Source organism: Poecilia latipinna, unplaced genomic scaffold (genome assembly GCF_001443285.1).
Source record: "Poecilia latipinna isolate Pla-1442-1.1 unplaced genomic scaffold, P_latipinna-1.0 Scaffold1957, whole genome shotgun sequence".
Lineage (NCBI taxonomy): Eukaryota > Metazoa > Chordata > Actinopteri > Cyprinodontiformes > Poeciliidae > Poecilia > Poecilia latipinna.
The window spans coordinates 1-24,142 of record NW_015114573.1 but is presented as its reverse complement, the minus strand read 5'-3'; the positions used below and the strand labels follow the sequence as shown (position 1 = coordinate 24,142).

At 35.6% G+C, this 24,142-nt stretch overlaps 2 protein-coding genes across 2 annotated transcripts; both read left to right on the top strand.

The window, feature by feature from the left end:
* The first annotated feature begins 9,992 nt into the window (after positions 1 to 9,992).
* Positions 9,993 to 15,900, top strand: socs4 (suppressor of cytokine signaling 4). The gene is made up of 2 exons (XM_015015824.1): positions 9,993 to 10,977; positions 12,384 to 15,900. Exon 2 carries the CDS (start codon positions 12,404 to 12,406, stop codon positions 13,604 to 13,606), a length of 1,203 nt encoding a protein of 400 aa, XP_014871310.1. The 5' UTR covers positions 9,993 to 10,977; positions 12,384 to 12,403; the 3' UTR covers positions 13,607 to 15,900.
* Positions 15,901 to 18,285: 2,385 nt separating this feature from the next.
* Positions 18,286 to 24,014, top strand: LOC106935383 (WD repeat and HMG-box DNA-binding protein 1-like; the record flags this gene model as incomplete). The annotated part of the gene is made up of 8 exons (XM_015015825.1): positions 18,286 to 18,376; positions 18,661 to 18,751; positions 19,610 to 19,721; positions 19,822 to 19,973; positions 21,760 to 21,871; positions 22,788 to 22,838; positions 23,755 to 23,850; positions 23,922 to 24,014. Coding segments are annotated over exons 2-8 (693 nt in total), but the record flags the coding sequence as incomplete, so codon positions are not given.
* Between the last annotated feature and the right edge of the window lie 128 nt (positions 24,015 to 24,142).

Here is a 24,142-nt window from a genome sequence, read left to right as displayed (position 1 = left end):
TTATGCTAAGGGTGTGAGGATCTGCTGTTTTCCTCATCGACCGGTAGCATTTCACTGCGACGCGCACAATGTTGGAGGCATCCCGTGGCTCAAACATCTTTATGTTGTCCAAAAAGATGACATGAACTTGTTTGTTCCCCTGTCCATTGTCGTGGCTGATATTTTTTGAAAATCCGGCAGAAATGCTACACTAATCGACTCAGAAATACTCTGCAGAGAGTCAGTCGAAATGAAAGACGCCATGTTTACATAGAAACTAAGCTCCGCGAGGCTTTGTTTGTGAACCATGCAGCCACGTGGGATTTTAGGGGGCGTTTCTGGGCGGAACTTGGTAAGGTCCACTTTTGAACGGTTGGCCGCATTCAAAAAATTCCAAACGTAGTAGAAAGTGCATAAAATAAGCTTTTCAACGGTGTATCACATGTGCATGTTGCAACAGACATTAGAGTAAATATTTCTATTTCCCTGCGGAGCTTCGTGTTGTACCGAGGAGTAGCGGTGCGAGAGAGAGAGAAAACGGCAGAGGACGAGTTGAAATCGCGCATAAAATTATGGAAATGTCTAAAAGAAAAACTAACAGACTGATGGAGGGTCCCAGAAGGCTGATATCTAAGGCAGTGAACATGAGAGACATAACCAGCGAACCAGGTCATGTAAAATATTTGTACAAGCTAACGTTAGTCATATGAATGCTGCACAACTATTGGCTAACTGTTAGCTCCGTCTTGATTCCTGCATAATTTGTGCAATAAATATTTATTATACTGAAAATAAAATCATGGCATTCCAAAAATAATGTCCTAATATTTTTTTTTTACCTAAAATGATTTTAGCAAAAAGAAGAAAAAAATCACCACCACTTTTTTTTCTGCCAAAAGATTAATGGGATGAAACAAAAAAAAACTAACAACAAATCAGCAAAGTGAGGGATTGGTGACCTGTACCCTGCCTCACTGATTTCTAAACCAGTTAATTAGCTAATAAGGAAACAAATTATTTTAGTTTCTCCCAAATTAGAAAAAAACACTGGATAGCTTTAATTTTCTCTTGATCTCTTACTGAAAAATGCAGCTACTTCCTGAAGTCACATCTCTTTAAGATTTCTAAAGTTTAGGATTGTCATATGCAGAGATTTTAAGTTTTATTTCAGTCATCAGTCATTCCACCCAGATGATTGAATACATAAAGCCAGCAACTTTATTACTGTAGATAAAGTGAAATTGGTAGAAATATTGGTGCCACATTTTTTAAGTTTTCACCAAAAAGTGTGAGCTTTACAGGAATTTATCTTCTGATTCAACGTTAAACATGAAATGTTCCTTTAATAAAAGCTTAGCTCCTCCTCTGGTTTTAGCTGTGGTTACACTAAAGTTATTGAGGAAAAATGCCAAACAATAAAACAAAAAAATATATTAATAAGTGAAGAAAATGCTCATTTATTGATATGGGAAGCATTTTCCAATGCCTACTAACACCACCTGTCGCGTGATAGGTGGACGGAGCCAGGTGCTGCAAGGTTGGAGACCTTGTCCTGTCAGGCGACAGGGCCTGGATAATACAATACCCGTGTTAAACGGACGGCGGAGTCCGGCGACGACTGGCGCTTAGATTTATGTATGTAAAACATACATAACAAATGTATGTTTTTATCTTTTTTTTTTTTTTTTTCAAAATATTTTTCCCTTTCTTACTGTTTATTCAAATGCTGTTTTTATTTTGTTTTTTAATTATGTAAAGCACCTCGAAATGCCTTGCTGCTGAAATGTGCAATACAAATAAAATTTGATTGATTGATAACATTTATGAATTTTGTTAAAAATTCAAAAGGAACAGTTTAATGGTACAAACACCACTAGATGAAATCAGAATACGTGAATAATATTTGTATATATAATTGTAATGAGACTATTTCTTCCACATTTAGATTGGTAAAAGAGTAAAATGCTTCTCCTAGACACAATCTTTTCTGCTAAAAATGCGCGTTATTTTTATGCACCAAAAATCAGGGTGTCCTGAGGAGGAAGAAATTTTCAACCAATAATAAATGCTCACCAGATACCTTTAACAATCCTTGTAGGTTAACTGTCAACCAACAGCTAACCGGCTCAGAGTTAACAGTTGGTTTCACCTTAAAAATGTGAACATTTTAATTTATAAATTAATTTACATCTACATGGGGATTGAAAATATGGGCCAATAAAACCCTGAATAATAAATTTTTATTTTATGTTCAAAATCAAAACACAGATTTGGTAATGCACATTTACGCTGCTTAAACAAAAATAACATACACTTCCATTTTTATGTCTAATACTTACATTTTGCATTAGGAATCAATGTTTTATGTGAGTGATCTTCAATTTTGATTTAGAAAAGTAAAATAAAAAGTCCTAAATTAAGAACAAAGTATGGAAACCCACAGTCCCACAGAGTGCAGAATAAGTTTGGAGCCACAGTAAAAAAGCGACATAATAGATAAAATGACTAACTTTAAAATTTCTTTATTAAAGGTTCATTATTATTTATTACTTTATGTTTCCTCATCTGAATATTTTACATTATTAATCAGCAAAATAGTAAATTAAAGGTTCACTATAAGTAATGAACACAGGTAGATAGTATCTGTTTTATGGGCCACAGCTGTGCTGAGATTAAATGAAAACATTTTGTCCAAGTCCATTTTTCTGGAATCCACTGGTTAAACATAAGTTTTCCTCACTCAGCTGTTTGTTTAAAGCCCAGGTGAAAATCCAGGCTTTGCTTCATGGCTCTGGACGTTTGTGTCGCACATCCACCCCTGTAAGACAAGCTGCATGCATCTCTGAGTTACTGGAAGCGCTCTTCTCTTATATTGATTGCAAACAGCGGGGTTTGCAACAGTTAGCATGACTTGGAAGAGACATATAAGCTTTTCCAAACGATCCCCTCACTGCAGCTCCCTCCTCTCTGAGCATTAGAGGTCGGGAGGAAGTGAGCCGACCTCTTTAGTCGATCACTTTCTAAAAATGTCCGTGGAGGGGAAACTCTGTAACATTCATGTTAAAATACTTTCAGTTTTATTCATTGTATATTCAAAACAACTTATGAATTTAGGAAGACAGAGGACAAGCAGAATTGGTAGAAACTAGTTACACTTACTTGAGAAACATTTTTTGAAAAGCACAATTACCTTTAGTTTTTTTTCTAAAATTATTTTACTGAATAATTTTATTATGAAATATCTCTACTTAGAATGCAAAACAAACATGTTTTAACAAAAAATCACCAGACAGACACTCACCTGGAGTTTTTGTTAATGTTTGATAAGTTTTTTATTGAAAGAAACTGATTTGGAAAAAAAAAATTACTTGTATGAATTATTGTAATTGTGGTCCTTAAAATACCTACATCTTCACTTAACTTTATATGTTGGATCATCTGATGACGTCATTTTTAAATATTAAATGATAATTTGATCAGTTACTCAGTACTTGAGTAGACTTTTTACCAAATACTGTTTTACTGTTATGTCAGTAATTTCTTGGTCAGCTACTTTTTACTTTTACTTGAGTAAAAGTACAGCTCAGGTTAAAATTAAGAGACCATTTAAAATTATCAGTTTTCCAATTTTACTTTTTATAGGTATGTGTTTGAGTAAAATTAACATTGTTTTTTATTCTATTTATTACTGGCATGTCTCTGGAATTCTATGCAAAATTTAGTATTCATTCATAAAAAAATGAGAAATGGCAAAATAACAAAAAACATGTCATGTAAAATCCACTTTTTTATCTGTCAGATACATTTTATTGTTTATTTGGAGTCTTCAAAAGTGCATAAAAGTTTAATTTAGTCTCTACTGCTGCTGCTTGGATACTTTTTTTAGATTAATTAATAATTTAAATAATCATCTAATTTAGTAATCAATTAATTGTTAACTGGAGCATCCATCCATCCATCCATCCATCCATCCATCCATCCATCCATCCATCCATCCATCCTTCCTTGTCCCATGGGTTGGAAGGGGTGCTGGTGTCTCTCCAGTGAATGTTTCGGGCGAGAGGCGGGTTTCACCCTGGACAGGTCTCCAGTCTGTTGCAGAGCTTAACTGGAACATATAGATTCAAAAAAGGTTATTTGCTGAAAAACCCAAATACGTTATTTAAATCTGTTTTCATTGAGTTCACAGAGTGTGACGTTAATGAGTCATAACTCTTCTTTTCCTGTGTGGTTTGGATTTATTGACTCTAAGCAGCAATAAGGAGAAATTATATTTTCATCTCCATCCCATCCTCCTCATGTTGCTCTTAGTATTGATTCAGAAACTCTGCTGCCATGTTGGAGGCTTTACACCTTCAGCTGACTCACATCCTGCTGCATCCACCATACATACCAATACATTTATTTACACTATAAATTCATCTATTTATAAAAGAAATAAATCAATACAATTAGATAAATATGACTATTTATGGGACAAAAAAAATTCCTTAACTATTAAATAAAGCGTTTTTGTTACAGAACACCATCAAATAATTTAAATTGGCATTATAGAAAAATCCTGACTTTTGATTGGCTAATCTGCAGAGCAAGTCAACTTTGGGTCGATTAGCTCCATTAGCGAAGTTCACATGCTTCACTCATAATGAAGAAAAAATATAGTGTATTTTAATTTAAAAAGTAAGTATTTTATTTTTGATGTTATTAAGCTGCATATTTGAAAAAAAAATGTATTTACTTTCTTGCTAAATTAGTTATTGAGATTTAACTTGATTAGTTTCCACTCTTGGCTTTTAGTGTGTTTTAAATGGATCTGCTTGACTAAATTAAACCAATGGTAATAGCCCATGAAATACTTTGATACATTTTAAGATTTAAAAATAATCCATTTTATTGATGTGATTTCAATTTATGAGTACACTTTATGCAATGATCTCATTTGTTTTAAAAGGGGTGCAGAGATTTTTTTTCTGCCGATTTGAAGGGCAGAACTTCGACTCGGCGGGAAATTTAATGTTTTTGATTGTTTATTCTGTATTTTTGTGTTTAATGTGTAAGGCACTTTGCTGCTGAAATGGGTTATTCAAATAAAAATTGATTGGATTTGAATTTGATCTCATATACGATTTTTTTTGTAAGTTTGACATTAATATTTTTTATTTAATTTTAGTTATTTTATCCGTTATACTTACATTTACATGCATGTAATGAAACTTGGAAGAAAAAAAGAGTAGATTTCCACAAAAATATCAGAAATTTCTGAGATTAATCTAAAAATTTACTTTTTCCTCTAGAAAATGTTTGACTTTTTAAACTGATTTCCAAGTTATTCGTAAAAAACATTCTGAGATTAATCTAAAAATAAAAAATTCCTCATAATTTCTTCACTTTTGAAACTCAGATTTCTACATTTTTTTCTAAAATATTTCTGAGATCTCAAACTTAGATTTTTTTTCTTGAAAATTTTTGACTCTTGAAACTCAAAGATTTCCCTGTTTCAAGAAAATTTCTGATATTAATCTCAAAATTTGAGATTTTTAGCAGAAATTCAATCCCTTTTTCATCTGCCTAACTTACCCAGGTTAATGTAAAATACTTTTTTTTGGGGGGGCATTTTCCCATTTAAGTGCATCTCAAGGGAAATGCATGCATATCCAGTGTACTTGCTTAGGTATATTGGGTACACTGAAACCCAGTGTGCTCTGAGCCGCGGGGCTTGGGTTACGCTCTCTCTAATAAGGAGCAGCACAGAAACCTCGGCCAATGTGCCTTAGTTGCGGGAAGCCGGGCGGCTGCAGGCATAAATAAATCTCCCCAGAGGAAAGTCGATATGGCAGCTCGCATGTCGGCAGCAGATGAATATCCAGGCCAGTCTGCATCCTAATGGCTTCAAAGCATTGATACACAAACATATCTAACAGACAAACATATCTAGCAGAAATAGAAATATGACAACAGTGCTGCAGGAACTCTCACTTCATTGAAACTCACAGCCAAAATTTAGAGAAAATATTTTAGTACATTTCAAATAAGTCAAAACTAACTTACATATAACTTCTGCAAAATATAGGAGTTTGTTTTAAATCAATAATTTTTTTATATTGATTGGGAAAAGTACTAATTCCATTAGTAGATTATTTCACTTATAACAAGACATTTTTCCCATGTTATAAGTTAAATAATCTGCCACTGAAACTAGAACTTTTTCATCAATATTATAGAATTATTGACTTAAAACAAGCTCCTATATCTTGCTGATAAGCAACATATAATTATATTTGCAAAATAAACTAGACAAGAAAAAACGTGGTAATATTTACTGATTTAACCGTGTACACCTAACGAAGAGACTTTTATTTCTTACTGTCTGAAGTTAAATCACAGTACATTTTCTAATTTTAGATAAGTTATAATTACAAAACTAATTTCTATTTGATAAATACCAGAAAACTTAATGAGCATATTTTTTTTAGATTTTGGTTTTGTTACTTTATTTGTAAATTACGCCAGAGAACAAAAAGTATTTTTAGTCTAGTTTCTAGTTCAAATAGCTTAGTACACTTGAAATAAGTCAACACTAACTGACAAGTAACTTTTCAGTGAGATATAGGACCTTGTTTTAGGTAAATAGTTCCTTAATATTAATGATTATTTTACTTATAGCAAATGGGAAAATATCTTTTTATAAGTGAAACAGTGATCATCTAACTGCAGCTGTAAAGAAGTAATGGAGGACAGAGATAAGGCAGCATAAGATATCAGGTTTTATCCAGTTGTGGTTTGCAAAACTGGCCCGTAAGGCTTTTTACCCATTTCCTGTGTTTACATAGGAAACCCGTTTAGAAGATTATCAGCCTCTGCATTTACATCCTGAAAAAGGAAATGGTTATGGCTCTGGTCAGAAGTTTAAGTCTACTCATCATAGACATAAATGCTGTATTTATTTTGCTGTTTTAGAGCGATGGATGTCAACAATTTTCCTCAGTGAAGTAACTCAGACACTGAAATCATGAAGAATGGGCTCAACTGTGAACATGGTGAGCTACACTGCAAAAATACAAAGTCTTACCAATATCTTTGGTCTAGTAGTTTCTAGTCCATAACGTGGTAAAACCAGCTGACCTAACCTGAGCTTGGCTTTGGTTGCTAGGTAATGGGCAGAACTCTGCTTGGGTTGCTAGGTAACAGAGCAGTGCACAGCAAGAACAGAAATCTTACATTTGGTTTAAATTCTAGAACAAATATCTTAGTACACTTGAAATAAGAAAAAGAAACTTACAAGTAACTTTTTGGCAAGATATAGGAGCTTGTTTTAAGTAAGCAGTTTATTAATATTGATGGAAAAAGTACAAATTCCCCTAGCAGACTATTTCACTTATAAAAATACATTTTCCCATGTTATAAGTTAAATAATTTGCCAATAAAACCAGAACTTTTTCAATATAATCTTTTTCAAGATTTGTTTGGATGTAATGAATATTTATTATTTCTAATTTCTCAACTGACTTATTGATGTGTGTCACTGAAATACTTTAAACAAAGTTATTGAAATTGGGGGATTTTTGTTGTTGTTAAATTAGTGTGTTTTATTCAATCCAGTCAGGTGTGTTAGATATATGAGACAGACATTTCAAAAGATGAAATTTTGTTTTATTTTACTTTGTCCTTGCTGTAGAATACTATTACGACTATTGGTAACGGTAATAAATGTTATAAGTGAATTTTTTTTTATTTTTTTTTCACTATTTGTTTTATTTTATCTCCAAAATGTAATGCTGGAAGAGTTTGAAAACTTGCCTTGAAAATGTTGAAAAGTACTTTAATTTTACTGTGGGGAAAGCGTATATTTAATAAATTATCTTCAGCAAATAGAGGGAATTAAAACTTTAAGCAAAATTAGGGAACAATGAGAGATCCTGCTCACTCACATGAACCAGTTTGGATTTGTTTGGATGAGGTTAGGTGATCATCTTTTGCAGTTTAATTGTGTTTGGGGGCGACAGCAGCTGCAAATCCACCATGTTAGCGATGATAAAGGAGCGATGCAGTTACTGCTGTTCAGTTGAGTCTTCTGATAGAGATCAATGGAAACAGCGGAGATCAGTGGAGCCACACAGACTCACTGCTGATTCAATTTACTGTCTCTATCATTCACATGATGCTCTGCTTTGACAGTATGCATGCAAACGCACATGTTATGATACTTCAAGGTCGAATGCATTTTAGAGCGCAGACAGAAACACAAAATGATGTGAAAATAAAAACTCCTAAAATTAATTATGTTCTTATTGCAACAGCATAATTTATTTTGAAAAGAAAATTGATTTTCCAAATTTGGGTAAATTTATTCACAAGAAAAAGAAAATCCAGTGTGAAACTACAAGACAGTTCAAAGTGCTTTACATCAATACAAAGTCATAAATAAAGTCTTAAACAACTTTTCAACAAACTGCTAGTGGAATCAGTTAACTCAGTCTACGTACTGTTATTTGTCTGAAATCAAATTTTAAAAAAAGAAAACTCACTCACTCTACGGTTACCTAGCAACTCACTCACTCCTTGGTTACCTAGCAACAACCTGTTGAGTAACTTGTGCAGCAGCAGTTTGCGGTTCCACTTCATCCAGCCCGACTATTTTATGTGCTTTGCTAGGGTATTGTTTATTAACTTTATTATTAAGCAGATAATACTGAAAATTGCTACAAGAAATTTGTTTTTGTAATTTTTAGACATTTAAAAAATTTTGACAATTGTGGGGCCTGAGGCAAAATAATTGAAGATAATAATTAAACCCTATATAGTTTCAAAATTATGATGTCAAGAAAAGTTTTTTTCTCTGCTACATCATAAAAATAAACTTGACTGTCAAGTTGTCAGTCGCCAGAGCTTGTGGTTCTCTCTGAATACTTCTTTGTCCTGTAAGCAACTAATTAACTAAATTAGTTGGGTAGCGACACAAAGACAGATTGGTTTTTATTTTATATGTAAAGGTGCATGCAGAGTAGCATCTCTTTTCATTCATAGCTGAATGAATTATTCATTGGTGCTCCTGCAGACTGTTCAGGGATCAATGCCTGCGTGTTTTGAACTGATATGGTCTGCAGCAGGTTAATGGGGCCATCACAATTTAATCCAATGTTGGAGGCACTTCCTGAACAAAACGCTGCGCCACACCCTCTTGACACACTTTATGCAAGGCAGAACAAACAAGAGGAGAGAAAATCACTGCCACTTTCTTGGCTATCACACAGGTCAAAGGTTACCACCTGATTCAGTGATCTGATAGTCTGGGAGATTGCAAAATTTTTTACATTTCAGCTTTTGCGGTTCTCAAACGAAACAAACGCTTTAAAAAAACTGTTCCCCTCCTCCCCAGTGTACAAATAATCACTGAAGGAAACAACATTTCTCTGTACAAAGCCTGCTTCGTTTGGGGAGGTGTGAATGTGTAATCAAACATTGATGTGGAACAAAAAAGCTAGCTCTGGTCCGCCTCCAAACCTCGGTCTCAGTTCAGTTGAAATGAAATCTGGTTCGGTTTGAATGCACACGTGATCGCCAAGCGGACACCGGGACTGCTCCAAAAGCAGGAAGTGGACTGTAGCGCAGAGCATTCTGAGTAAATACAACCAAAACAAACGCATTAGCGTAGCGCTAGTGGGAGAAATGGTTTGTCATCTTTTGTCAAAGTTAAAACAGAAATCCTACAGGTGCTAAAATCTGATGCTGCTCCATATTTCTTTACATTTCATGAAGAAACTCAGTGTATTTTTCTGAGATTTTTGTGTCGTTTCCTTCAATGTTCCTTAGTGCAGCGCCCCCACAGGCAAGGAAGGGAACAGGTTTGTCTGCATTTTTCTTTTTTTTGCTCAACTTGGCTATCTTTAGAAACTATTTCAACACAAAAATCTGATTTCGTTTGGTAAAACAATGTAAAATGTCTTCTGATGTTTGTTCTTTTGTCTTTGTGTACATATTTTTTAAATGAAGTCCACTTTTGCACTACGGGACTTTTCCAAAAACTTTGCTGTTTAATCCTCATCCTTTTGTCTTTCCCTTATTAACCAATGGTGGAGTTAACATGATCCTTTTAAGCACGACATTTTGGAGTTCACTTTTTGCAACGCGCATCCCAAGAGTTTGCAGTCGAATAAATTGATTTGCTTCTTTTCCAGAGCGAGTGGCATCCATCATTCTGTCGGTCGGAGTATTAATGTGAACAGCATTAAATATTCAGCTAAGAGGAAGCTGAGTGTCACTATATCGTGTTTGATGATAGGAGTTTATTGATGACTCCAGCAGGAGGAGTTCATTGAAGCAGATCCAAGAACACCCCAAAAACCACTGGGAGTAATAATATTTGTCTGATATGAATCATAAATTATACATCCTACAAAATCCTCAGAGCTCAAAGGAGTGCCTGCATGACCTCATGTTGACTGATGACTTCGTTCAGCTGCACTTTCTGGAAGTTTAAACCAGGAAAGACTGGAAGGTCGTTGGGTCAATAATCGAAGCTTTGTCGTTTCCTGTGCTGAGCTCAATCATTAATTCGAGCGAAGAAGCCGCGGTTAATCTTCAGGATCAATCTGTTTTTGCTCCACAGTCATGCTTAAACAGATTTAAAGCTCCTCAAGAAATGCACTTTGATGTTTCAAGCTCTAATGAAGTTGAAACAACTCAAACAAGGAGAAATAATTCACTTTGAAGCACTTTCTGGCCGCTCTGCTTCTCTTTTATCTTAATTCCAGTTTTTTGTGTGTAAAAGTGGAAGTGGGACTGAGTGGTGGATGCTCTGCTCCCATTAACCTGACACCAGTCCTCCCACCCCGCCCCGCTCTGCCCATTCATTCAGACTGCTGGAGAGGAAACTGCTGCTCCCTCCGGGGACTCGGCATTATTATAATATAGGAAGCAGAGCAGGCGGCCGTCTGTTAGAGGACAGAAAGGCTCAGGCTAACATGGACGTTTACTTCTGCTGCTGATACTTTTTAGGAGGTAAGAAAACCATCTTTTTTTATTTAAACCTCCCTTTGCTTATAATAATCATTTACAAACAGGTTTAAACAACTTTTATCTTTCTACAGCTTGGAAATTTTATTAAGACTGTGAATAACCAAATATTAAGTTGAGGTGAGTAAAGTACCCCAAAATTATACTCAAGTAAAAGTAAAACTACTAAAGCATAGTTTTACTCGAAAGTAAAAATTAGGCATCCAAGAGATTACAAAGTTCATGGTCTTATTCAGGTCTGGAAACCTCAAACCTGATACTGCATCATATCTGGTTGTTGGTAGGGCATTCTTTTCTAAAATGCTGAGATAAACGTACACAAACGTTCAAAAAAGTTAGACTAGAATATTTTCAGAAAACTCTTGGGGATTAATAAGATACTTTTTTTGAGAAATAATTTGTTACTTTTGGTTCAGGTCTGGTTTTCCAAATTCCATTGGAAGCCAATTGTCCAGTCTAATTGTTGAATCATAAACTTTAACTGAGGTAGTGAGTCCAGCTTCTGCTCTGATTCTTTTGTGATTTTCTATATGAAATAAGCGAATATGAGCTTAAAACAAGAGCAAGCTTCATAAGATTTTTCTATACAGTAGTACACTTCTGCTAATCCACTGGTAGTGTGGTTAAGTGTTGAAACCTAGCCATAAATGTGTTGAAATTTGGATGATCAACTGCTAGGATCTTTAAAAAGTTGCAGTTTTTGTAGCAGTTTGTTCTGATTTTTGAAGCGTTGACATTAATTTGAACTAAAGGGCAAGTTTTCCTGTCTCTCCTATTTTAATGATGGCTGGCCTGTGGGATACATTGAATACTAAAAGGTGACCTATGCTTCTTTGAACAACTTAGGATATGGCTATACTGCAAACAAATGCACAATTATACAACTGTGCATCATTGAAAAGCAGAAGTGGAGCCTCCTGCACAATCAACAAGAATGCAGCCAAAGGTTTCTAGATGGCAAGTCAACAAAACACTTGTCTTTTCTAGGAGCCATTGAACAGCAGCAAAACCAGCTGATCAAACAGGCTGGAGCTCCACTTGGGTTGCTAGGTAACAGGGCTGGGCTTCCCTGGCGTTACTAGGTAACAGCAGTGCCCAATTGTTGAGGTTTTTGAAAAACATAAATTTACTGCCCCCCCCAAAAAAAGGCTAAGTCGGCTTTTGCAAGGACCGGTGCTGTTTTTGGAAGTAGTTGAGACGCAAATTTAAATACAAAAATGTGCAAAAATGTTTTAAGATCAACTGAAAGCAAAGTCAAACTTAGTGACATTTGTTTTGTAAAACCTGATAAGTGTGGCCTTTCATAAAACAAAGGCCACATTTATCAGCTTTATTATTTCTTTTAACATATATATAAAATAAATATGACATCTCTTCCTGATGTTTTACAGGAAGAGAACAGACAGCGGCCATGTCGGAGAAGAAGCCTCGGGGAGCGGACACTCGACCCAAATCTGGCCTCCGCAGCTGGAGCGCCGACAGCTACATCTGGCGGGGGAAGAAGCGTTCCCGGAGCTCCCGCAATGGATCCAGTCCCGGCGGGTCGGAGGCGGACGGTTCCGAAGAGCTCGGCATGCGGTCCACTTCCTGTTCCCGGCGGCGCAGAGAGCGGAAGTGCAGCTGCAGCGCTCTGGGTGACTCACTGATGGCTGGAGACGTGGACGCCGTGTGCCGGAAGGCGCTCCACCGGCGGTCTCTGAGGCAGAAGTTTCAGGATGCCGTGGGTCAGTGTCTCCCTCTACGCCATCACCACCACCACCATTACCACCACCCGCCCGGCTCGTCTCGCCCTTTCTCTGTACTGTTCTGGTCCAAAAGGAAGATCCACGTCTCAGAACTCATGCAGGACAAATGTCCGTTCTCTCCCAAGTCAGAACTGGCCAAATGTTGGCACCTTATTAAAAACCAGGTGGCTCATCCTGGTTCGCTGAAGGACATGGAGACGCCGCTGAAGCCCCGCGTGTCGTCTTCCACTTCGCCGCCGCAGACGCCGCTTTCCTGGGAGGACATCTGCTGCTCGCCCGCGCCGCTGGAAGACTGGGACCCATCCTGCCTTCACGGCAGACCGGATGGCGCCTGTGGCAACACTGACTACATCCTGGTCCCCGATCTGCTCCAGATCAACAACAACCCGTGCTACTGGGGCGTGCTGAACCGCTTCGAGGCTGAGGAGCTTCTGGAGGGCCAGCCGGAAGGGACGTTTCTCCTGCGGGACTCCGCCCAGGACGAGTTCCTGTTTTCCGTCAGCTTCCGCCGCTACAGCCGCTCCCTGCATGCGCGCATCGAGCAGAACGGCAAGCGATTCAGCTTCGACGTGCGCGACCCGTGCATGTACCGGGATGCCAGTGTGACGGGCCTGCTGAGGCACTACAGCGACCCGGCCACCTGCCTCTTCTTTGAGCCGCTGCTCTCCAGGCCACTGCCCAGGACCTTCCCTTTCCCTCTGCAGCACCTGTGCAGGGCGGTGATCTGCAGCTGCACCACCTACCAGGGCGTGGAGGGGCTGCCGCTGCCGCCTCAGCTCAGGGAATACCTCAGACAGTACCACATTAAGTGTGACGGGGCCTGTGCCGCGTCGATGCCCACAGCAGCTAACACGCAGGATCTGCACTGACGAGGAGGAAGCTACAAGTTAGGATGCTAACAACTAATCTACTTATGATTAATTGTTGATTTATTAGATTCAAACTAGTTCTAATCAATTAATTAATCCGTTTAGATCTTATTTCAGTGTTGTAGTTTGGCCGCCATCCAGCAGAGGGCGCCACTGGTCATAGTTAAGGAGCCGTTGATACAGAAACAAAGAAGGCAGGCAAATCAGAACAGTCCAGAGTCCGGTGTGGGATGAAAAATGCACTTTATGCTGTTCTGTTTAGAAATGTAAACACTTGGCAACCTCTTTAAGTTTTCAGCAACTGAAGAGGTTCATGTTTGGTAATATTTTATAAATATGTTTAAGTTTAATAATGTGAGAGAACCACAATATTCTGTTTATTCATTTATATTTAATACAGGTGACGAAAAAATGTTACAGTAAAAAGATGTTTGTTTTGTTTTCTTTAAATCAGCATATGAAAATGTTGCCTTTTATATAATGCAAAGATGGTCTGCCATTGTTATACAAGAGAAAACTAAGACTTTTACAAAAATGGCCGCTTATCAATTGATTAGTCAATCAACTTCAGATTAACTAATTATTCGATAACTTGCATCCCCAATTTAAGTCCTTTCTGTGGTACAATTTTATTACCATTTCAAACCAAAATTGGCTCTATAATAATTTAACGAAAAAGCTACTGTACAGCTGACCTAATAAATTATTGATTTTGTAAGTATAAGCACCAAAATAGCCACTTTAATAAACTGAAGCACATTGCAAAAGCATTCATAACTTAACTGTTTTACAGACTTCATAATAATGTATTTTATGTAAAATAGTGTTTAATCATAAAGTGTAAAGAATAAGCTACATGGTTTTCAACTTTTTTTTTCTACCAAAAAATATCTTTTAAAAACCCTAGTGTTTATTTGTATTCAACATGGTGGCCACCACTAATTTATATTAAACATCAATGGTGGTCACAATAGCAGAGCTAATTTTTCGTCAAACTCGCTAAGTTTGGGAACTTTGAAAACATTTAGCGCACTTACTTTCTCCCAAATTATTTTTTATGGATCAATTCCAAAACCCCAATTTACCTGTTTGTTTGGTAAACTTTCAGCTGAATAAATTTAAGCAACTGTTTTAAAGTTTTTGTTTATCGACTGTTGGGATTTTTTCATGTAGTTCTATTCATGCTCTTATTGTGAAGTGGGAGGAGACTGTCTCCGTTTCTCTCGTCTCACGTGCTTTCCCTTTTTTCCCCTCTGGATAATTATTTAAAATGAGTACAAAACAAAACACGGACAGTAGAGAACAAGATATAAGTATAAAAACAATATGGCCATTATATAACATGTAAAATATTATCCATAAATTAAATTAGTACCCGACGGTTGCAGTCTTTTAAGGGTTGATATAATTTGAACTGACATTAGCGCTAGCATTAGCTTCTCCTTCTTAATATCACATTAAAATAAAGAGGAAAAAAGGGCTACTACAAGAAAAATACTTTGTGTACCAAATATTTTGCATTCAAGAAAACACTTGGAAGATTTGAAACTAATTAAAAGCAAAAAGGTTCAGATTTTCAATCTTGAAAACCATGCATCCTTTTTTCCACTTGTTCTCTACTTTGTGTCTGTGTTAAAAAGTTCAGGGGTAATGAATACTTTAGTATAACAATGTACCCGACCCTAAATGTTGTAACATTTCCCCCAAAATCACACCTTATGCCTTATTCTACTGCACCTTTCATCACTCCTTTCTGCTCAAACTTCCCTTGTCGCAACAGGTAATTGTTGGGCATTTTTGATCATTTGGACAGTTATATCTCCAGGTAAGGGACAAGTTGCGGTTGTTTCACATGGATAGTTTGTTTTCTAGACTATGGCAGGCTTTTATTATCTTGATGCCCAATATTCATGATCCCAGTCAGTCTAAAACTGTTTGCATCTCAAACAGATTTCCTCCCATCGCCCACAGAAAATGGCGTCATTCCTCCATTTTTACTTGAGCAGATTGTCATAAAAATAGTGCAAAAACATTATTTTAGCATTTAACTGTTAAACAAAAATAATACAAGGTGTTCATTTGTAGATCATCTGATTCTTTTGGGAAGAATTTAGGAATAAAATCAAATGTAATTCTGCCTTTCGGCCACAAGATGGCGCCAGAACTTAAATCTCATGTAACATGTTTACCAGCTTTGGTTTACACACAGTTGTATTTTTACAGTATTAACGGTTTTATTTTTGAGCATATTCACCTCACTGATAAACAAACCAATAAAAATCCTTTCCACCGTCTCTGTGCTGTTATTGTTTCTCAGGATTCTCTCATCTATGGAGCGTTTTAGGTTCAGTAGCTTGAATCATGCTTTGTTTTTGTTTCTGCTGTCATCTTTAGACAAGCTAATGATATGGAAAATGTTACTTTGAAGCACCTAGCTGCAAAAATACAACAAAGAAACACATTTTCCACCCTCCTTTGCAAAGGACGGCTCTAAATGGCAGAGCAAATTGAAAGATAAGGGCATGAAAGATTTGCTTTTTGATGGGATTCAGTTTTTTTGTGAATGCATGAGTCAAGTAGAAAAATGACCTCAAGGGATTTTATTTGTCCCTTTTTATTTAAAAGAGTGCTCTATTTCCACCATTTATGGATAAAGATTGGATAGTTTACCTGATGCACCAATTAGTAATTAACTCAACTTATAATCACTCTTCAGATGGTCAGTGGTAGAAAATTAACCAATTTTCTAAAAATTAGCATTGATTTTTTTTCCTCTTATAAAACTACTAAAGCTCATAGAAGTGATCATATTTTGCCAAAGTTGTAAGGTAAAAAATAAATAAAAGTACTTTGTTAGTGTACTTTGAGGTATCTGTGCTTCTGAATTTTTACAGGTGTTTTAGGAAAAACATAACGAAGTGGTAATTAGTGTGATGTTTATCTAAATATTTGCAGAACCTCAATCCATTAAATCAAAACACTAAAACTACTATTTATTCTCTATTGATTTGTCGGATGTTCCTCTGTATTAAGGGCAGACTTTAAGCTGTTTATACTGTCTTTTTACACAAAAGTCAAAACAATTAATACCTTTAAAATTTCTTAATTTATTCAATAAAAAAGTTTACCCAATAAAAAGTTTCTATATGAAATAGAGTTAGGATGCATGAAACAATAATCCTGCTAATGGCTCTTATGCTTTTAGCTAACGAACTAAATTAGCCATCTTTATTGTGAGATCAAATAATAATAATAAAAAAAACATTTTCATAAATGACTTAAATGTGTAAATTATTTACACCACCTTAACACAAAACAAAGAGAATTATTATTTTCACCATTAACCAATACTTACGAACAAATCTTGTCTGAAACACTCAACATATCAATATTCAGCTTCATTTAGGAACTGTTCGGTGTTACGTTCCACCATCTTAGATCTCTTTTTTTTTTTTTTTTTTTTTTTTTTTTTTTTTTTTTGTCGTGACCAAACAATGTAACAAAATATCGACAAGGGGGAGTCCCGGTGTGGTTTTCAAAAACTTGGTGGTCCAGATTAATTTCCAAACGGCAGCATAATGCCTGAAAGAGATATTTATGCCACTAGATGTCACTCTTTCATCTTTTTAAGATTATGTACACGCATTAGGAAAGTAGAAATCGCTTAATTGTTTACAGAAACTAATAAATATTTAAGGGAAAACAGTAAAGCTCGTAAAACGTTACTGTTTTAGGTTGTACTTTGTTGTAATGAGATAAATAAATGATCCTGAAATGAAGAAGTCTTTCTTTTTTGGCCAGCATGGTCTTGGACACCGAGGAGCCTTTTGTATTGATTTTCCAGAACCGCTACATGAAATATTAATGATACCTTGTATGATCCGGAATCAATTTTTCACATTTCAAAACTGATATTTATTTCCAGATTCATGATGGATTTGTAATCCATGTGGAAAAAATGACAATTTACTCTTTATATTTTTGATTTATCAATCAAACTTTGTGTTGGAGTCAGACAACAAGCAGGGTTTAAGATTTATTTTGTAAAAAAAAAAATCCATCAAGTTTTTCATGTACAAATGTAATTAGCAGAATGTAATATTTAAATAGAAATGTTAACACAAAAATCATGTGCTTTATTTTTATTTTTGCATTTTTATGAGCCATCTTTAAGTTTGGAAATACTGGAAAGATTGAAATTCAGTCCTTAAAACCACACTAGCTAAATAAATAAATATTCTGTTTTGTATGCTTAAATTCTAAATATATAATAACTGTATTAATTTTCAGAAAATTAACTACATTTCTTATTCCCATATCAAGATTTATTTATCTATCATAAATATGTGTTTAATAACAGAAACATAGAAAATTAAACAACAACGTCAATATAATTTAAAAAAGATAAATGTTTCATATATTTCTGAGAAAAATGTCGTTTTTATCAACTCTGGAGTTAAATTCAATGTTTCATTGAGTTTAAATCAACTTTAAAAATGTTTGAGTTTCTGTTTAATAACATAATAAAAAGTTTTCGCCGGAAGTTAGTCTGAAAAGAAAGCAATAAAATTAACAAAATTCTGATTACAAAAAACATCTGATTAACCTATTTTAAAAAAACTAATTAGAAAATCAAAATCCAGAATATCAATGAAAACCCTCCCCTTTGGTGGGAGGGTCTTACGCTGTTACGTCATTACGTAGCCGGCGGGAGTTGTGACGCAAGGCTTCCTTGTTTTTAATTCAGCGCGGGAGTTCCATTGGAGGTAGGTGAGAGCGCTTTTGCTAACTTCTGTTTTAAACCTTGTTTAAGCTGTCAGGATAACAGCTTTAAGTATTTTGAGTTCAATATCTGCCGTTTGTGGACCTCACCGTTCAGCTTAAAGAAGTTTTAACCGTGAAAAATATATTTTAAACTCAGCGTTAGCTTCGCTACGTTAGCTGAACTCAGAAATAGCATTGACAGCTAGCATAATAGTGTTGTACAGAGTTGTTACAGTTGTGTAACGTATTTATGTTTATATTTTAGTCATTTCTTTTATTTGTGTGTTCAGTCTGGTTTGTTAAAATGCCCTGCGAAAGGAAGCCGATGCGCTACGGCCACTCGGAGGGACACACTGAGGTCTGCTTCGATGACACAGGGAGGTAAGTTTACCCATTTTCTGTAAATACGAGCAAATTAAAACCACAAATACTATGACTTGGACCAGTTTAGATACTGGACTCGTTTTCTGCTGGACATGTGCGCCGTCAAATCCCCTCACAGTCCACAAATCTGCAAAAAAAAAAAAAAAATCAAACGGAAAATTTAAAATGGATAATGTAGGTTGTTCTTGGATCCCAGCATTTGGAATCCAAAAGAACTGATGACAAAATAATAATAATAATAATTAAGAATTTTTAAAATTTATTTCAAGGTGGGAGGAATAACAAACCTTGCTATCAGGGAGCTAAATTACAAAATTTGTTTTCTTTAAGAGAGAACTTCATTTCTAGCACCAAACAGAAAGGCTGTAGCATGGTAACATTTCAGAAAATACATTTAAAAAAATCCAAAATACTTCCTGCATGTGTTGTTGTCCTTGGAAAGGTTTTCATGCCCTTCCCTTTTACATACATAAGTTTCACTGTGTTTCTGCACGGCTGTTACCATAGTTTTTTAATACATGTATATAAAAGCTAACTGTTTTGAATTTTATTTATGGCAGTAAGAGTAAAAGGGGAAGGTTTTTCATTTTTCTATCCCATAAAAAACACATTGAAATGTGTGCTTAAAATATGACAAATTATGCATTTAATTTAGAGCTTTAATGTCATTTAAGGACAGAATTAAATTAAAAGAATTGGAAAGAGAAAAAAAAGTTAGACTTAATGGTTATTTATGGGGGAAAAGTTTAAAAATTGAGCAAATTTTAATACTGCAATTCATCCACAAACTGTTAGATTCAAAAATGTCATAAAGAAAAATATGTGATCTTTTTTTATTTAAAAACTTTTCTCCAGGTATATTGTAACATGTGGAAACGACGGCGATGTTCGGATTTGGGAAAGCCTGGATGATGACGATCCAAAGTTCATCACCGTTGGGGAAAAGGCTTACTCCCTCGCACTCAAGGTTCGCCTCTTCTATCAGATTGCAGCCTTCAGGTTGTTGTCAAAACTGATAAATCGGAGTATGTGATTGTGGAAAACTTTTGTCCTTTGTTTCCCCACAGAAAGGCAAGTTGGTGACGGCGAGCTCCAGCAACACGGTGCAGATCCACACGTTTCCCGACGGCGATCCAGATGGCATCCTGACGCGGTTCACCACCAATGCCACTCACGTCACCTTCAACCGCAGCGGGACCAGAGTCGCCGCCGGATCCAGGTGACTGAGACCAGAAATGACCAAGGGATAATGACTAATTTTATTATGAATGTTTTGTTTCCAAACAACTGGCTACTTCTCCAGTTAGTGTTAGAAATAAACTGATATGAGTTCTGGTTTAAGAAGTTCCATTCGCTTAAATTGCATACCAATTATTTTTGTTGTATTGGATAAGAAGTATTTTTTCATTTATTTATCAACTGGGGACCAAATTTTCATAATTTATTTGACTCTATGGGGATAATAATCTTTTACTTTCTGGAACTATGGCACAGAAGTCCAAATTTAGTTTCATTACACCATCAAAACTACTAATAAACAATCGTTTATTAGATCAAAAGTATTAACTAATGTCCGTTTTAGATTTTCGTTCAGTGTTGTAGTTTGTCCGCCATCCAGCAGAGGGCGCCGCTGGTCATCCTGGGAGCTGATGATACAGAAATCAAAGACGGCGGCCATCTTTGATGGACCGAAAAAGACAAACGGTCCCGAGTCCGATATGGGATGAAAAATGTACTTTATGCTGTTCTGTTTTGAAACATAAATACTCGCTATTAAGTTTTCACCTTAATGGCGCTAATTCAGCTGAGCTACACGACAAAACAGCGCCAACTTTTCGATTAAAAAGTTACTGAAGCGCTACGAAGATGAGGCTGAGGTGACAGAAAACTGTAATTACCCAGAAAAATGGAAAAAGACATGATTTTTTAGGGCTGTGGTGAATTAACTCTTGTGTTTAGAAATGGGGCCCAACCGACCCCACACACGTAAAACTTGTATCATTTGCCACAGTCATCTTCGTTTGCCTCAGTCCTCACACGCACAAGCGCTTAATTTAGCGAAGTTTTATTGTTCCTACAGGAACAACTGCAGGTAATATGTTTATATTATTATCTCTGAGGAATTAAGTCAGTGTTTCACATATTTTATTTTTATATTCAACTACATAAGAAGTTCCTCTAATATTTAATGATGTGACAAAATCACATGTATTCAGTCGCTATTTAGTACAGCTGACACAAATAGTGGTAAAATTTAAATTATATGGCCTCTATATGTTATGGAAATATCGGCCATATTGACAACAGAAAACTCAGGTTTTAACAAAATGGCAGCTTATCAATTACTCTTTTTTTTTTTTTTTTTTTAATCGTTTCAAATTCAAAAATCCTTTATTGTATGCTATTGTAACTCCTATACATTCAAATTCTTCAAATTGTTGTTAGAAATGGTGATGGCTAAGATTAGCCATCTTTAAATTAATTCATTGACAACTTGCACCCCTAATCAAATTTCAAAAATAAAAATGAGTTTTCCCTTTTTATAAAGAGAATTTAATCTTATGGACATGAGAAACCTTCACAGAATATTTTTTTAGCTCATAATCAGAGTTATATTCATGCTCCAGAGGTTTTTCCACATGTCGGTTTCACTTTGTGAATCCGTCTGTCTGCTCTGCTGTGATTTGATTTCACGTTTCTGCTGCAGCTGAAACCCACCTGGCAGACAGAGCGCGCCTCTTCGGGTTGATTGGCTGTGATTGGAGCAGGATGTGCGTTTCCTGCATGAATTGATTCGTTTTGAGCAGCTTGATCTCAACAATAGAAGCTCAGGACATGGAGCTGCATCAATGTTGCTGTTTTCTGGCTAATGAGGCCTGTTGTGTTATCGATTCCTTAAATTCTGGCTTCGCCGCCGCCAGAGGAGGAAGTCCGGATTATTTTTCCTGTTTCGTCTCACTGTGACGTCATGAAGTTTTTATTATTCTCCTGTTTTTTTTTCTCAGTGACTTCATGGTGAAGGTGGTGGAGGTGTCAGACAGCAGCCAGCAGAAAACACTGCGGGGTCACGAAGCGCCCGTCCTCAGTGTGACCTTTGACCCTAAAGATGAATACTTGGTGAGAAACAAACAGAACTATTTTCTCTATTAGATTTTTACTCAGACATTAGCTGCATGTTTTCTTATTTTAATGATAATTATTTCATTTATTTGCTATATTTTATTTTAGTATATTTATTAATAGAAATAGTGCAAATAAATTATAATTATTTTTTCAAGTGTTTTTTTATAATATTACTCAGAATTATAATGTTGATTTAATTTATTTGCTGATTTTTATTTCAGTACATTTATCAATAATAATAGTACAAATAATTTATCATTTTTAAAAACATTTTCTTATATTACCAGGAATAATAAGATTAAATAATTAAACTTTTTCGCAATGTTTTATTTTAGTACATGTATTAATAAAAATAGTAAAAATAATTTCTAATTATTTTTTAAAATATGTTTTTATAGTATTACTACCAGTAATAATAATAATAATAATAATAATCCAAGTGCAATAAATATGTTACAATGCTTACAGATTAATCATCACAATGATACTTTATAGAGTTTTATTTCAGTATTTTATTATGTTATTGTAGATCTGAAATAAGACTTTTAAAATGTTTTTTGTAAGAGAAACAATCTGCCAATGAAACCAGTCATTTTTAAATACATTTTAATTAATTATTTACTAAAAACAAACTTCTATATCCTGCTGAAGAATTACTTGTAAGTTATTTTTGTCTTATTTCAAGGGCTTTCAGATATTTACACTAGAAAACAGACAAAAATATTTGGTAAAATCGTGTGTTTTTGCAGCGTAAATGTTTTGGAGATCAAATTAGGAAGTAATTTCACTTAATTAAATAAAATTTATCTATTTCGACATGCATCTAGAGCCATATTCTGAACTAATTTGTGTGTCTGAGGGGTAAAGATGATAAACTATTAATCTGTTTGCGCCGTCTGGTCTCTGCCAGGCGTCTTCCAGCTGCGACGGCTCGGTCGTCGTGTGGAACATCGAGGATCAGGTACGTCTGATTCCCATCAGCCCGGTTCAGCAAACGTTTTGTTTCATGGGTCGGAAAAACACCGGGGGTTTGGAGTCCAATAAAAATAACAAAGAAACAAAGCAGTGACTTTTTATGCTATTCAACAATAAACTAGGTTGGATACTTTAAGTAAAAGAGTAAAATATACATTGACGTATAAATTATTGTAGAGCCTCATTAAAAGACGGAAATGTTTCTGCTGAAAGTAATGAAACATTCTTTGTATAATTTGAGCAATAAAAATGAGATTTAGGTCATTTTGTTGAAAAGTAAGTTTCCTAAAATCATTAAAAACAGAGTCTGGGTATTGAATACTTGGTGCCAACATTTTCAATTCTAAGATTTTAATTGGTCTGTAATAATTTTACCCTGATTAAAAATAAAAAGTCTGAACATCTGCTGGGGTTTGAGGCAGTTTGTATTCTTTTGAATTGGACTTACGCCTGTCATGGTAATAAATCTAGCTTTAATTTATCCCAGAAGTTATTGAGATAAACGATGATATTGTTGTTTTGAGATCATTTTCCAGTAATTGGTGGTAATGGCACAATAATGCATTTGCATTTATCAATAAACTTTAAATTCTAATGAACATTTAACACTGGAAATCGAAAACATGTTAAATATCCAGAATAAAGAAACAAAACAACAAATAAAATTAATCATGGAGTTTCTGGAAACAAAAATGTTCTTCAAAAAAGGTTCATTTGAGACCAAAACACCAGACCGAAAACCTTTTATCATCCAGAGAGAAATGAGAAAAACAATAAATCATGCTTTAATTATCATGTTATTGATTGATTGTTTATTGACAGGTCTAATTTTAGTTGTGCACCCCATTTGTTCAGTTTTTATCCTATTGTTTTTGAAATCGTATTTTCCTTTCTCCTCTCAGACTCGGGTGACCAGCTGGCCGCTGCTGCAGAAAACGAACGACGTCAGCAACGCGGCGTCTCTGTGCCGCTTGGCGTTCCAGCCTGCAGCTGGGAAGGTCGGTCAGCCGGGGTTCGCTGAGCGGGCGCATTAAAAGCACAAATCGTCTGAAAAACATTTCGATGTTAGCTTTTAGCTGTTCCAGTGGAAACCAGAGTTCACCTGTACGAGCGGGGATCCTGGGATCAGGTCGGCTCGCTGTCCGATGAGCTGCTCACACAGGTGAGAGCAAAACTACTGCACTGTAAAAAATGATCACATTCCAGTTTGCTGTTTTTGGAAAGTGCTCGATATTCAAACTGCAGAGTTTTGTAATAAAACCAAATGATTAAAAGCCTAAATTTGGAAAA

Excerpts from the sequence above, each read along its gene's own strand:
- socs4 (XM_015015824.1), top strand. The coding sequence starts at position 12,404 with ATGTCGGAGAAGAAGCCTCGGGGAGCGGACACTCGACCCAAATCTGGC.